The following is a 15,631-nucleotide window of genomic DNA, read 5'->3' as shown; positions in this document are numbered from 1 at the left end:
AGAATAAAACAACACGAGAAAATTCTCAAGTTGGAGAATTTCCACAAGAACCAACCTCTTGCCAAGTTAATATGTGTGTAGCAGTTCATATACTTGGTTTCGAGAGGACACGTAGGGGTATACACAGCCCTCTTAAACGTTGGCAACCAGTTATAGAAGATGTTAGAATATACTGTTTGGAGACCTGCATGGCTTCAAGAGTTGTTCCTCTTCTTTCAGAATAAAAATAACACAACTTCACTAGTCAATATCATATTTTTAATTCAGACTCATGCTGCACTCACTGCAGTATTATCATTCTTATAAAAATATGACAAGGTTGGATTTCTTTGAAAAAATAAATACATTTGTATATCACAATTTAGAGAAAAATTGACAATGGAAATAAAATTAACATGTTATCTGATGCACTTGATTGCGAAAGATGCTTTGATGAAATGACAGCCTCCATCTATAGACAGAGTCGGCGTTCACGGTTCCTTTCTCCTCTGACTGTAAATGTATTCCGTGAAAGGCCTGTAATTTGAAGAACATGGATATTACATATATTTCAGTTTTCCCCTAATATTTTACATCTTGTTAACTTACATTGATTCCATATAAATGATGTTAAATCAGTCTTTTCATACCAAAACTAAGGCATCAAGATATTGACGGTACAGATTTTCAAGCACTTTTTCCAGCACTTTTCCTCAATTTTCCAGGTGCATTTTTTGTCCAACATGTATGGAATTCAGGTAATTTTATCTTTAACATATTAAGAAAAGTGCTCAAAAATGCTGTAATAAATCTAAAAACCAAAATCCAAATATTATCGAAAACCAAAGCAAACAATCCTGATAATTAAAATGTTTTCGAAAATTTTCTTCCAATAAATCCCTTATTTTTATGGCATCTGAAAAGCATGTTCACAGCAAGAAAGTATGAATTCTAATACTTTTCAAGCATATTCCAACATATTTCCAGTACTGACCTTAATTCCAGTACTATTTTATCACATGTATGAACCTTGCAAGAGTTTTTAGATCTTAAACAACCAATAAGACATTGCAATTATGTTTAACCCAATGAATTAAAGGTTTTTATTAAGTTTATTAATGGTAGAAGGATGTGTGCAGGTAGCCACACTTGGTAAGAAACATTTCCTTATGTAGAGAAAGTAACAACTTTTTCAGAGTTTTGTGTCTTAGTGCTTAGTTAGGGAATAAATTAATCGTAGTATTTTACTTACCCTTCATACATCAAGGCAACTTTGTATACAATGGCTACCAACACTGACACCAATACACCCGTCTGACTTGCCTTTCTGAAATTTACAGGAAATTATACGTTTACAAATAATTCTAAAACCTTTCACCAAGAACTAAGTCTCCCATATCGTACATTTTGCTACTACCATTGCCACTCTAAATGTCAGACAAATATCATAATATGCATTGTTAGGAATGAAAACAAAATATTCCCACAAACACACACACACAAAAATTTAATTAATAAAAATATTTAAAATAAATTTAAAATATTTAAGCTAGACATATGTTTAAATATTTTTTCATAATATTAATTAATCAGTAGGATATCTCCCCAGTGGTTGGCTAATATATGTTTACTATGTAGAACACCACTGATACATAAGGTACAATATGCATTTAAAAGCACAAGATCTATGATTGGCATGCACAAGGTTTGATCACTAAAGCAATCTTTTCTAGGATTAATAAATTGAAGATATCTGATTTGCTATGTTTATCAAGTATGCTTGGAACTGTAGGTATTGCTGAAGCAATACATGTTCCTTACCAGCCCCGCTAAAAATAGTTACAGTGACCTTGACCCGAATACCCTGAAACTTGAACTTGATCTGTATAAGCTTATCATACTGAAGCTACATACCAACTTTTACCAACATACCATGAAGCATGATGGAGAAAAGTACAGAAAACTGAGCAGATGGACAGATGGAGACAGACAGACTGATGAGGAGGAAATGTATAGCCCCCCTCCGCCCCCATTTCACTGATAGGGGACTAATAAGCAGAAGATTTGATTGGCTAAGTTAAATAAGCAGAAGATCTGATTGACTAGGTTTCATTAGAGAAAATCTCTGTTTGGCTATACTTGTTTAAGTGTTGGAGACGTGTGTATAAAGATCTATGATTGCCTAGAACAGGAAAAATCAAATATCTGACTTGTGTAAGAAGGAGTCGTTATACTTACACTAAGGCAGATCCAATGAAGTTGAGAGTTGCTCCCACATACATGGGGTTGTCTAAAATATTGAAGGGAAATCCAGTAACTCTCTCATCCCTCAGTATACCAAAATAATCACCTGAAACATGAGAACAAAAAAATGAAAAATATTTTCCGCTTGATGTGACTTTCATGAGACAAGACACTGATTTGTGTGACATTTAAAAAAAGTTTCATGAATCTCATGAAAAAAATGGTCCAAATGAATGCATTCTTGCTACACCTCCCTCTTTCCCTTTATGGTGATAAAAACCAAATGCAATATGCTATCAGATAAGTAATTATATATTTTAAACAGTTGGCAATCACAGGGTATGTTTCTTGTATGCTTGCTTTGTTTAAGTTTCAGGAAGTAGAAGAGGAATCATAACCTGGTGACACAAATTGAAATAGATTTCTAAATGTGCGACTTTAATGTTTAGAGTAGGGAATAATTATGTAAATATCAATTTTTAAAACGTTTTGTAATATATTGGTGCTATATTTGATATATATTTTATTTTATTTTAGCAGTTAGTGCTCTAGATGAAAACATTAAGGCACTATACGCCACTACAAGAGCACAGCAGTGTGGAACAATTATATGCCTGTCCCATACCAAAAAGAAATGCATTACTGGATCATGTGAATACAAATACAATAACTGCAATGCAAAAGACTTATAGCTTATTTAAGATGCCACTGAGAAAGTACAATTTCATGTCATAGTAAAGTCTAACATGTTTGAATGTTGATGATGAGGATCAATTAAGATCTCTGACAAAAATCACTCCGGACAATAGTCATTCAAATACAGAAATAAAAAAGGGTGTCAGATGGATGGATGGCCACAAACCACAATACTGCATATAAATGAGAGTGTATATAGCAAGAGGCCCATGGGCCTTAATGATCATCTGACTCTAAAAAGACTCTTGTACTTCTGTCGTATACATACTCATTAGCAATTTAGTGGTACTGTTGGCCATATGGTGGCCATCTTTGATTTCAGACTGCCCTGAAAAACATTGTATCTATTTATTGTAGCCAAGTTTGAGATGAATCCCAGTGGTGGAAATTGAGAAGAAGTTTGAAATAGGTGTTGTTCAGACACACCATGATTATTCAATCATGTTATAAAATGGCCAAAAGGGCTGCCATATCAAAGATTTTACAAGGCTGAAAAATATCAAAGCTTTGTTTGCTCCTATTCCTCAACATTTCTACCAATTTCAGCTCAATGGAATCAGTGGAACTTAAGAAATTTAAAATGTGTTTTTTCAAGATGGCTACCATCTTGGATTTCAGACTGACCCAACAAATAACAACACTTGGTCAAGACTATCCCAGAATCATTTTAGGTAAGCTAACGCTGAATCCAATCGAAGAATCTTAAAAAAACGTGAAAAATAACAAAGACGGATAAAGCATGATGGCTTTATGTAACAGGGTCTAATTTTATTAGTTTTTATCATTTTATATATTAAATGTGATATTTGTGTTCAGATGTCTGTTTAAATGTGCCCAGATTGTATTGTGTATGTGTTTGTCGTTTATTGGCGTTACATGTTACAGGGTGTGATGTTTTGTGTTCTCTGTGTTATGTCTTGCTGTATTTTGTGTTACAGTTTACACCCTGTGATCTAAGTCCAAAGTCTATGTCCTTTTCTTGTGTTTTATTGGTCACTATTTTTATTTCCTTTGTTGGTCAGTTTTGGCGGGAATGCTATTGTTAGGATAGTTAGACTCTTGTCGGTCAAGCTGACCACAAGTATATTTTCCTGGTTCGAGATTTTAGACAGGTTAAAAATTTATTGAGAACGTGGAAGTATTGTGTAGGATGGCTCTGTGCCACACACAGAGTGATTCCTTTTCGTATTCGTTCTCGTTCTTGTTCCGCCGTTCTGTACAACATGTGCTGTGTGTAATACCTGGTTGAACTCTTGAGAATAAAGAACTCATTATTTTACTACCGGCTTAATTTTGTATAAAAAGCAACACGGTTACAATACATACTGTACCTAGGAATGTTCCGTAAAAACCAAGGCTATAAAAACTAGACAATACAAGAGTTGATCCTATCCAAATGAAGGCATATCCAGACCATAATATCCAGTTCTCGTACAACACTGGCCATTTTGGCTGACTGTCAAGCATCAATTTAAACCTAAAATAAATACAAGAATCATATGTCTAACTATCCTTGCTTTGACAATTTCAAATGAAAAGTTTCAAAAGATGATAAATGTTCAAAAATCAAACAAAATTCCATGTTTTTCACCCAAAGCTTTAACTAAAGTTAGTTCAAGTCAACATATTTGTCCTGATTTTAGTTATACATCTTCTATACAATATATAATTAGTCATGTAGTAATAACGACAGTACAAACAAGTAAATTTTGTAATTTTAAGACAGTCCACCCCTTTCTACTATACATAACACATACTTTCTGAGAATCTTAGCTTAATGTGAAATTGTTAGTGTAGCCACTAACACAAACAGAAAAGTTAAACCTATTACTAACAACTTTTGTGACCGCCTTATGTTCTGAATGGCTAATAGTCCAAAGGCCGCCCCTATCAACTTCAAGTCTCATTTCCCCTCCTTCGCTGTGTTTTTTGACAGCTACTTAAGGATCACTGATTCACAAACAGAAATGCTTCATAGCAAATTTTATTGAGATGTAATTATATCAGGGGATATCCAAAGTACTTTCTAGAATATGACTAGATGATAATGCCCTCGCAGGCACAAAAGAACTTTTGACTAATCATGGTAGCATGTTTATGCGTATTTTTCTTACCCAGTAAGTATAAAATCAACTCTTTAGGTCAGGTGCCAGATTGGACCTTGTCAGATCCAATACAATCATAGCTGTTGGATGGAAATCTTCATAATTGCTTAACATATCATTCATGGAGTCTTCACTTTATATACAACAGTCACAACTACATGTATATATATAAAAGTGTCAGATCAAAGGGAAAGAGAAAGAATTATTCATTTAAAGGAATGCAAGGGAGACAACCCTGACATGCATTCAGATTCTAATCAAGAGCTAAGGCTCCTAGGTAAAGATAGCTAAACTAGATAGAATAACCATATCTAGATCTGGATTGATAGGGCTGGCTATAAGAATTAATAGCATTTGTAGATTTAGAAGTCCAGTCATATCTATCTATTTTCTATTATTTGTTTTCCAGATAAAAATCATTTTATTTTTCCCGTCAATAGGGCCCTGGGGATTGGGTCCCTGTGGTTCCTAACAATGCATAAAAACATACGTATCATTTTATACACTCTCTTATAATTACATTAAGACATAATATCACACTCACATTTCTTGTGTAGACATATCAAAACATAATTTGTATATCACAGTCACTTAATATGATTATATCATTATCAGAGGTAAAATACTTAAATAAATAAAAAATTGCCCTTTGATATCTGCTTAATGAAATACGTTAGAATATACTTGACGAAACGCTTGAAAGTCTTGGTCTATAACTAGACTAATATGCAAGCATATACCTATTCTAGTAAATAATATAATACTGTTAGAAGACATGATCATCTAATGTTGTGTTTCTTTGTTTAAATATATCAGAAATCTCTAGATCTGTAAGTGGGCATTTTGAACACTACTTTTTCTGGTACAGATATATGGTTTATTAGTTTTAAAAAGTTTTAGTTAAGTGCCATATTCTGGAGTTTAAGCCAGGTTTGGCAAAAGCAACCTAAGAATTAACAAATGTAAAGGGAGACAACTGTAGGTTAGACCCTTGCAGACTTACATCCAGTCTCGGAACACACCTAGGGTCATGATCATTAGTGCCATGAGGAAGGTGCCTCGTTTCTTTCCACCAAGGACCCCGCTTATTCCACCAGTTCTATACTCCCATCTCGCAACCTTAAACAGAAATTGCATAATTTGGGATTGTGACAAAATTGCATTGTAATCACTAAAAAGTTCATGACAGAGCATCACCATAGACCATAGACCATGTATAATATATCTTCAAAACATTAACTAAAAGTGGGGGAAATGTTGTGGACATGTTTTAATTAAGTCATCTATCTATGTTTTAAAATGGTGTTTTGGTGCATTTTCTTTTCAATTTACTAGTGATATTGTTCATTTATTAATTTCCATGTTATGATTAACCATGATCAATCACAAAAATCACAAAGTCAGAGGTAAAACAACTAATCATCCATTAAATTAATTAATCGGAACAACACTAAAATTACTATTATCGTTCACCCAACAATTCCTTCTTGATAATATTCTATATAAATTAAGGAAAATATAGAGTTTTTATTTTTTAATTTTTTTTTCTCAGTTACACCAAGAATATGTAATCAAAAGAAAAAAAAATTAAATAAATATGACCCAATGGTCATATTATCAAACAATTTCACTGTCTAGTAATCATACTATGTGTTCTTTTATCGGGTTCATACCAGTTGTTCCAAATACGTTTTTATAGGTATGATATCTCAAGTGAGATCCAAAGATGGTGGCCATTGCTTGCTTCAAGCAAAAAAAAAGTATCTTCCTGTTGACCCTAAACTGACTTACAACATTCCAGAAGAGTGGGTTAAATATGACACAACCAGATGTTATCCACAGGTTCAAGTCATTCAACATCAAAAACTGTAGCGGCCATTCCATCTGAAAAAGTCAGAATTTAATGTGAGGAGACATCAGATTGTGCTAGTCTAATGGCACCACTTAAATAATATTCAAATTTTGTTTTTGTGTATTTTATTTACAATAGTTGGAGTCATTTATAAGGACAATATATTAATTAATTCACATACCTCCTCAAATAAGCCCTCGAACTCCACTAGAATAAAAGTTCAGAACTGATTATTTTAAATATTGATTAAAAGATTTAAGTTTTTGTTGTTTGTTTTTTATACATACAAATAAATTGTAATACTGTACCTTTTTAGACTTTTTATTATTGCCAACCACTTACAATCCTAAAAGCACTATGTAAGATATCATACAATTACAATATGATTTTTTTTTAAACTTAAAAGATATTCTGACATGCAGTATACAGTCATTACAAATTGACTATAGAGCACTTTATGTACCTGTACAGTACTCACTACAGTACTGTCCAAAAATCAGTACAAATTGATGATATCTGCCTTGGTCAGTATAAACCATGACTGAAATTTTCCACAGATAATTTGTCCTAATACTATAATGCTATGCATGTAACCTAGCTTTTCGTCATTGCTGAAGGCAGTACACCAACATTAATTTCACCTTTGACTTTATTTACTCAGTATAATATATATACAAAGTATGAATATGCATGAGGCAAGAGTAATGGATTCTTACCAATATTTTGCTGAAAATGATTAATAATAATATTCATTCCCGAAAAAAAAAAACATGAAATTTTCCATTAAAATCAGAATTAATTGTCAATGGTTAAACCAGTATCATTGATATCGCGCATGTCAGGCCCCTGCTCAGATCAGCTGATCAAGGCCATCAGGGAGATAGCATAATACAAATATATTATAATAATCTGTATAAAATAAAACAAATACAACTATATTAATATAATCTGTATAAAATGAAAGTTATACATACAGTATATACGGTAAACCTCCGGTTAGTTCGAACAAAATTAAATAAATATTGACGAACCTGTTATTGCTTCAGAAAATAAGCGTGAGTTCGAACTATTCGAGTCAATATCGGCGAAAATCTCGGCGGAGTAAAATCATTAGACACAAACACATCCATCGTAAATCTGATACGTAATAACGGCGGCCTGAACAATGGCACATTTACAAGTAAGTAAAATGATAGTATTTCATTTAATTCAATGTTAATTGATCGTTAACGTTCTTCGTTTCGCGATAACTGATGATGGTTATTGCGCGAAGCCGCTCGGGCAATGCGTAGCTACAGTACTGTCAGTAGGCCCCAAAACATTACAGTACACGTTTCATTTATGACACAAAAGTTAAACATTTGTACAGTATAATCTTTGCATGGTTATATTTTTTTTATCTGAATGAGAAACTATCGCTATATTATTGTAATAAATGGTCTCTTAAATACGTCAAAAGCAGTCTACATAACCTGTTGCGTTTACGAAAGCACTACTGTAAAAATAGGCGTTATATGTTGGTAAAATTAGGCCAGAATATCAACATGTCTGCTTTTAAATATGCCCAGTCGTATTATCTACCAAACGTAGTTGATACCTGCATAATTATCCATCACTAATTGGGACACCTGTGGATTGTTTTGACTAGATATGAATGCTTTTCACGTCACTCAGCACGATCGGGCAGCCGATCCTTTCAACTTTGCCGCTAGCGACACCTCGCGTGGCCTGCTTACCTAGCGTGAGGTCCCAGGTTTTCATGTAATACCTTGATTGGCAATACTTAAGAGATGTCCAGTCACAATTAAATAATCATAATGCTAAGTTAACACTAGTTATATGTGAAAATACACGGACGATTTCTTAGTTTGCCATACACAGCGCGAATACAAATATCGCATGTTACTTATACATTGTCGGGGCCTAAATTTGCAATCAGCTGTCTCGTGCGTGGTGTGTTTTGCAATGTAACAAACACTGAATTAACGCTAAAATATGCGGCATATATTAAATCACAGACGCATTCTAATGATCACGCATACAATCTAATAAACTAAATGTGCTTGTTGATCAAATTTAAATCTTGGCAATTTTTTTCGCCCGGTCATCGGGGCCGGGTCGTCGCGAGCTTCTTACTTTACGTTCTTCATTTGACAAGTTCGAACTATCCGAAATGGTATCTGATATAAACAGCCAGAGTTCGAACTATTACTAGCTAAAAAATTACCGTTTTTCTAGAAAAAAATGTGTGTTCGAACTATCCGCGTGTTCGAATTAATCGGAGGTTTACCGTATATATATGTTTTGGATTTTATAGGTCATATACATGTAGTAATAACAACAGTACTGTGCAGACAACTAAGTTGGTATTTTTTTCAGGCAATTAATCCAATTGTACCCCTTTATGAAGTTTATCAAGACACAACTACATTGTGTAAATAACAAACTACCACATACACGCGTAGAACATCGAACAGAACGACTTAAGTACTATTAAGTAGTAGATAAACAACAAACAATGTTATGTTTGTGTTTATGATAATTCATTCCTCGAAATCCTTTTACATACAATAATTTTGTCTAAATTGTAATGTCTTTTAGGCAGGGTTTAACCTAGGATTTGGGGAATACAACTGTACTAGTCCATTATGAAATTTAGAGGAAATGAAGGCTGTCGTGTCTTCATTGAATTATTCTTTAACAGCTTTTCTTTGCTTAAGTTTTGACATATTTAATCAGAGTTTTGGAGAATTTCCCCATTTTATGGAATTATTTTTTTTGACAGGGAATTAGTTTTTATTCAAAGGGGAAAACACTTACATAACTTACTTAGCTATTATTAATTGGTCTCCATTCAGGGTTTTTTCTGAGGGCTTAGGGGCTGTTATTGGGCCTCATTCTCAATTGGAACTATTTTATTTTAAAGCCAAATTCCCCAAATTTACAGTTTTTTTCCCAAAATTCCTGAAAAAATCTTTCCCAATTCACCAATTTTCTTCCCAAAATCGGACGAAAAGGCCCCTTCCCAAACCAGTGAAGAAAAGCCCTGAGATTATATAACATCTGTATTCTTATGGCAAATATATACTGCTGGTATTAGATTTATCAATAGAAGGTCACAATCACTGCTCAGTGTGTACACTTGATCTTCATTATCAGCTGGTCATTGTCAATGTGATCTTTTATCTAAATTGAAGTACATTTCTTTGTATGTCTTCAGTCTGCAAATTTTCAGTAGTAGCTAGGAACTAGGAAGTTATAAACTAAAAACTGCTATGGAGATGAATTGATTTCTAGTATTTAGTAACTTCGATAAGGTGTGAAGATGCAGTAGGAATTAAGAATCACAATTTGTACATACACATATATAGATCTACTAATCACTAAAAATATAAAAATACATGTAAAGTCCTTTAATTAGTCATGTTTGTTGTGATTCTAATCCTTAATCATGTTTAGTTTGATTAATTACATGCCGGAGTACTAGTGATGTACGTGTTTACATAACAAGTTTGATATGTGTAACTTCTAGCATATTTATACACATATATGTGTATGGAGTGATGTGTATCGAAGTGGATAACAAAATAATGACATAGTACATAAATTTGAAAATATCAATGTTTTTCTAGCAAAATGTGTGTGTGAAGATGTGTGTGTGTGATTGATTATATAGTAAATGAGTAACTAATAACTGTATAGTTGATGTATATCTCTGAGAATTTATATTTATTTATCTAATCTATATATTGTAATTGATCTAGACTCTAGTGTAGACAGGTTATCTTCATCTTCACTAGCTAAAGCTTCTGATCATGTTACACTCCACGAACTCTTGGCAGATATAGTATTAGTTGTGTTTAAACTGTCGCGCCCTGGAATTCCAGTGCATCCAATCAAATCACGTTCTATAATCTGGCTTGGTTTTTGCAGCAAACAAAAATTTGCGACACCCAGTACGGAGCTACAGTACTTTGTCGACTACGTCATGTCATTTTACCTAAATACAGAGACGTACAATCTTTGGGCAAAGATTCACAGTGTTTGATCAATTGATAGAAGTTATTGATCATATATATATATATCTCAACAAAATGACAAAAGCCTTCATTTGTGTTTGTAAACATCATTGATTAACTGTATGAAAAGTTAATTATGAAAAAAATCCTGTTCTGTTTGAATTAAACAACAGACATCATCTACAAGACAATCCACAACATAGACGACGCACACAAATTTTAACAAGACATAAACGCAGCAGGACAGTGGGAACAAGACTGGCTCATGAAAATTCACCCAAACAAATGCAATATCATATCCATTTCAAACAAACGCACCAAAACAACATACAACTACAAACTGCACGACCACACACTGCAACAAGTCGACCCCAGCAAATATCTAGGACTCACATTACAGAAAAATCTCAAATGGGATACACACATCAACAACATCACCGCAAACGCCAACAGATCACTAGGCTTCCTAAAACGCACCCTGAAAATAAACTCACAACATATAAAAGAACACGCATACGCCCTAGTGAGACCCAAACTGGAATACTGCTCTTCCATATGGGACCCGCACAGCACAAACCAAATCAACCAAATAGAAAAAATTCAACGCAGAGCAGCACGATACGTACAAAACAGATACCACAACACAAGTTCAGTACAAGACATGATGGACAAACTCAACTGGTCCACACTTCAAACACGCAGACTCAAGACCAGACTTATACTATTATACAAAATCATTCACCATCATGTCGCAATAGACCCACACGGCATCATGCACCCAGCAGACCCTAGGACAAGGCAAACACACCCCTACACCTTCAGACACCTATCTGCCACCAATGACACATACAAATACTCCTTTTTCCCACACACAATGACACAATGGAACCTCCTCCCGATGGCAGCAGTACAATGGTAGCACACCACAGTAAGACAGCCTGGCCATGGGCAATTTTTTTGTTAAGCAAATAACTCCTGTATTATGATATGTATAAAAAATGAAAAAATAAATGTACACTATAATTGGTATATCCAGTATGAAGTAGTACATACAGGCTTCACATTTATTAAAACAAAAATCAATAAATTGGTTCCGGATTTTAAATATCCGGATTTTCCGAGCGTGTGTTTACACAGGAAATTTAGTTTCGCCTACAGCGCAAAATGGAAGCCCACAGAAAAGGTAAGATAGCGGAAAAACTTAATTTACAACATATGTCCAAACAAGATTAATTCTGTCTTTGGGATAGAGATATTTAATTTTAAATAGGTTTCAGAAAAAAAATTGTGTAGAGAATTGTGCCATTTTGGGTCAAATATCATAATATTTTGCAATTTTTGAGAATTTTTTAAGCTGTTACCATGGTATTCACAGCTCTAAAAATCACAGAAAATATCAGTTTACTTATCCTTCAGAGCTCTATCAAAATTGCAAATGTTGTACAGATTTCAAATATATATACTTTATTAGAGGTTATATGTAAGGTTAACTGGCAATGTTTACATATCTAAAGCATGTGCCATATTTTTCAGAATTTGGCATTTTTACTGTACACTGCTACCTTATAAGGGCTGAAAAATGTAATTTTTTGGAAATTGTGCTTAATTATGCTTGATTAAGCTTCATTTTAGTTCATTATTGCTCAAAAATGCATAAAAACAATTTAAAACTTGTTTATTATCTGGCTTGTCATATTAGAGGAATCAAGGGAGGTAACTCGCATATTTACCCATTTTAAGGGTGGGTTAATTAAGCATAATGTTAATGAGTCAGTGTAAATTGAAAAGATATTCTATGTTTTATAACAAACCCAAAATAACTTATTGGGTATCTAACAAACCATATAGACTGAATTCTGGTTTGTTTTACCTGATTTATTACCCCGTATCCATGGAAACTATTACAGTAAGTGTTATTTTTTGAAATATTTGGTGAAACCATTATTTTCAATTTATTTATACATTGGTAAGCATGTAATTTCAATTGATGGAGTGTACGGTTGATACAATATTGTCAATTATTGTCACTTCCTTCGGTAAAGCAGAAAAAATAGCATTTTCCGCATAAAATGGGATCAGCGGACACTTTCATATGATCATTGGTACATATCTGAATTACCGGGGTGGAAACAGATGACTGTGATGTCATAGGCATGACATTTTGAAATCTTGGATGTCATGTCATGATTTATCAGTTAGAATATTGCATGTGTTGCTAAGCTGAGGTTTGGAAAGGAATTTGGTTATTTATTATGACACCATTGAGTATTTATGACGTCATAGATACCATCTGATGACGTCATAGTTACTGATGACATCATGGTAACTATGACGTCATATTACAAGGCTAAATTTGATAGTTGTATAGTATTTTTTGCTTGATTACATGCACAGAGACTCAAAGTACCACATTCAACTCAAAACACAACTTTATTCAAGAGATATACAGAATTATGGGAGTTTTCATCTTTAAGATTACCTCCCCTTATTACTGGATTGGGAGAAAAAGTTGTCAAAATACACCTCTCAGGGAAATCAGCAATACTCGGTGACTATTAAAGATACACAGTAACCCGATATGTCATTTTGTTCGTCGGAACATATTCTAGACATTCATGGGGTTTTTAGTAAAATTAGAATTAACAAAAGTGATGTATAAGGTAGCACACCACAGTAAGACAGCCTGGCCATGGGCAATTTTTTTGTTAAGCAAATAACTCCTGTATTATGATATGTATAAAAAATGAAAAAATAAATGTACACTATAATTGGTATATCCAGTATGAAGTAGTACATACAGGCTTCACATTTATTAAAACAAAAATCAATAAATTGGTTCCGGATTTTAAATATCCGGATTTTCCGAGCGTGTGTTTACACAGGAAATTTAGTTTCGCCTACAGCGCAAAATGGAAGCCCACAGAAAAGGTAAGATAGCGGAAAAACTTAATTTACAACATATGTCCAAACAAGATTAATTCTGTCTTTGGGATAGAGATATTTAATTTTAAATAGGTTTCAGAAAAAAAATTGTGTAGAGAATTGTGCCATTTTGGGTCAAATATCATAATATTTTGCAATTTTTGAGAATTTTTTAAGCTGTTACCATGGTATTCACAGCTCTACAAATCACAGAAAATATCAGTTTACTTATCCTTCAGAGCTCTATCAAAATTGCAAATGTTGTACAGATTTCAAATATATATACTTTATTAGAGGTTATATGTAAGGTTAACTGGCAATGTTTACATATCTAAAGCATGTGCCATATTTTTCAGAATTTGGCATTTTTACTGTACACTGCTACCAATGCACTACACTAGAGATCTTCAAGGCACATATATTATACACAATGCAGCCCTTGATGATCATAAACACACACCGTAAACACACCCTCATGTTTTTATCTTATAAGTTATAGCTTCCACTAAAAAAAAATTAATAAAAAAAAAACCCTCTCACTGTACCCAAATGGCCTCACTTTTTTTTCTCTCTTTTAACAGCATCCAACCATCAAGTGACCGTCATCGTCATTTTTGACGGAGGTCTCACCAATTAAGAAGAAGAAGACATGTACAGTTGTAATAATTGCCCATTTTGTACAGGTCTAACATTAATAAAATAATTACTTTGAAATAATTTTTAAGTTGAAAATGTCTGTAAAACATAAATGCCCTGCTGCCATGTGACCTTTGCATACATTTCTGTGGTCTACTCAGACTTTCAGCAGTAGGGCTACTATGGTTTTAAGTACTCATACGTACTGGGTAGACTACCAAAATCCATATTAACACCTGGCAAATCTTACTGTGGGTATAATTTCGTTTAATTTTTATTAATATTGTTGTTGTTTTATTAAAATCGTCTAATAAATGCTATAAAAAGCGATACAGACCTTTGAAAGATCCAAAAAGACAACTTCTTCACAGCAACCAGTTGGTTTTCTTATTGTCGTCTGCAAAGTCATTCGGCTAAACCTCTGATTTTATCTATTCATATACACTTCCGAAAGACGTGACCGGCGTTTCTTTATCCTTTGAACGGTCATTTTAGGCCTAATTACTGGAATGCAGTTCTAGGGAAACAATCACACTAGAAATTGCATCTTCTAAAAACTGGCTCCCAGAACGTAGTGGTGTTGACATTGCAAGGCTGCACTGCAGGAACCGAATTCGCTGGCCAACGTGGTTAGCAATTTTTTCTTCGTATGTTCAGAATCACATTTCAATGAATTCGACTTTAACTAGTCTACCACGTCTATATTTTTGCATATAAAACTTTGATAACATGTCGATGGAATTAATCTTTCGGCTTATGTAACTGTCAATGCCAAGAATGAGCCATTTTTCTTAATGAAACAATTTAAAACTTGCATCAACAGCAAAATCTGTTATTCCTCCTTAAAACGGAAATTGCTACATTGTAAGGGCCATGACTCTGGTGTGACCGGAAACTAGTCCGAAACTAGTTGTTCAGCGGGATTTTTGAAAAGAAAAAAATGTTTTCTCAATTTCATCGAGAAACTCAAAACATTTTAATCTCAGTTTGTATTTATTGAAATTAATGTTTGAGAATATTCAACAATGGCACGAGTTTGCATAAAAATATTCACGAAATATAGAGTGCATTTGCATGGGAATCGCCATAGCAACCCACGTAGAGAGGTGATGTTGTTTCCCGATATTAAATGGCGATATCTAAGAAATCTAGTTCCTGCGTGGGTCCTGCAAATTAAT

At 33.7% G+C, this 15,631-nt stretch overlaps 1 protein-coding gene across 1 annotated transcript; it reads right to left on the bottom strand.

Annotated features, from left to right (window-relative positions):
* Window positions 1–243: 243 nt before the first annotated feature.
* On the bottom strand, window positions 244–15,320 carry LOC117315651 (phosphatidylethanolamine N-methyltransferase-like). The gene is made up of 7 exons (XM_033869943.1): window positions 14,791–15,320; window positions 6,816–6,908; window positions 6,028–6,143; window positions 4,251–4,396; window positions 2,218–2,329; window positions 1,232–1,306; window positions 244–516 (listed from the first exon to the last, which is right to left on the bottom strand). The coding sequence occupies exons 1-7, from the start codon at window positions 14,860–14,862 to the stop codon at window positions 471–473; spliced, it is 660 nt and encodes a 219-aa protein (XP_033725834.1). The 5' UTR covers window positions 14,863–15,320; the 3' UTR covers window positions 244–470.
* Between the last annotated feature and the right edge of the window lie 311 nt (window positions 15,321–15,631).

The sequence above is a fragment of the Pecten maximus genome, chromosome 17 (assembly GCF_902652985.1).
Source record: "Pecten maximus chromosome 17, xPecMax1.1, whole genome shotgun sequence".
Lineage (NCBI taxonomy): Eukaryota > Metazoa > Mollusca > Bivalvia > Pectinida > Pectinidae > Pecten > Pecten maximus.
Note: the sequence above shows the minus strand (reverse complement) of the source record. Positions and strands in the feature narration are given on the sequence as shown.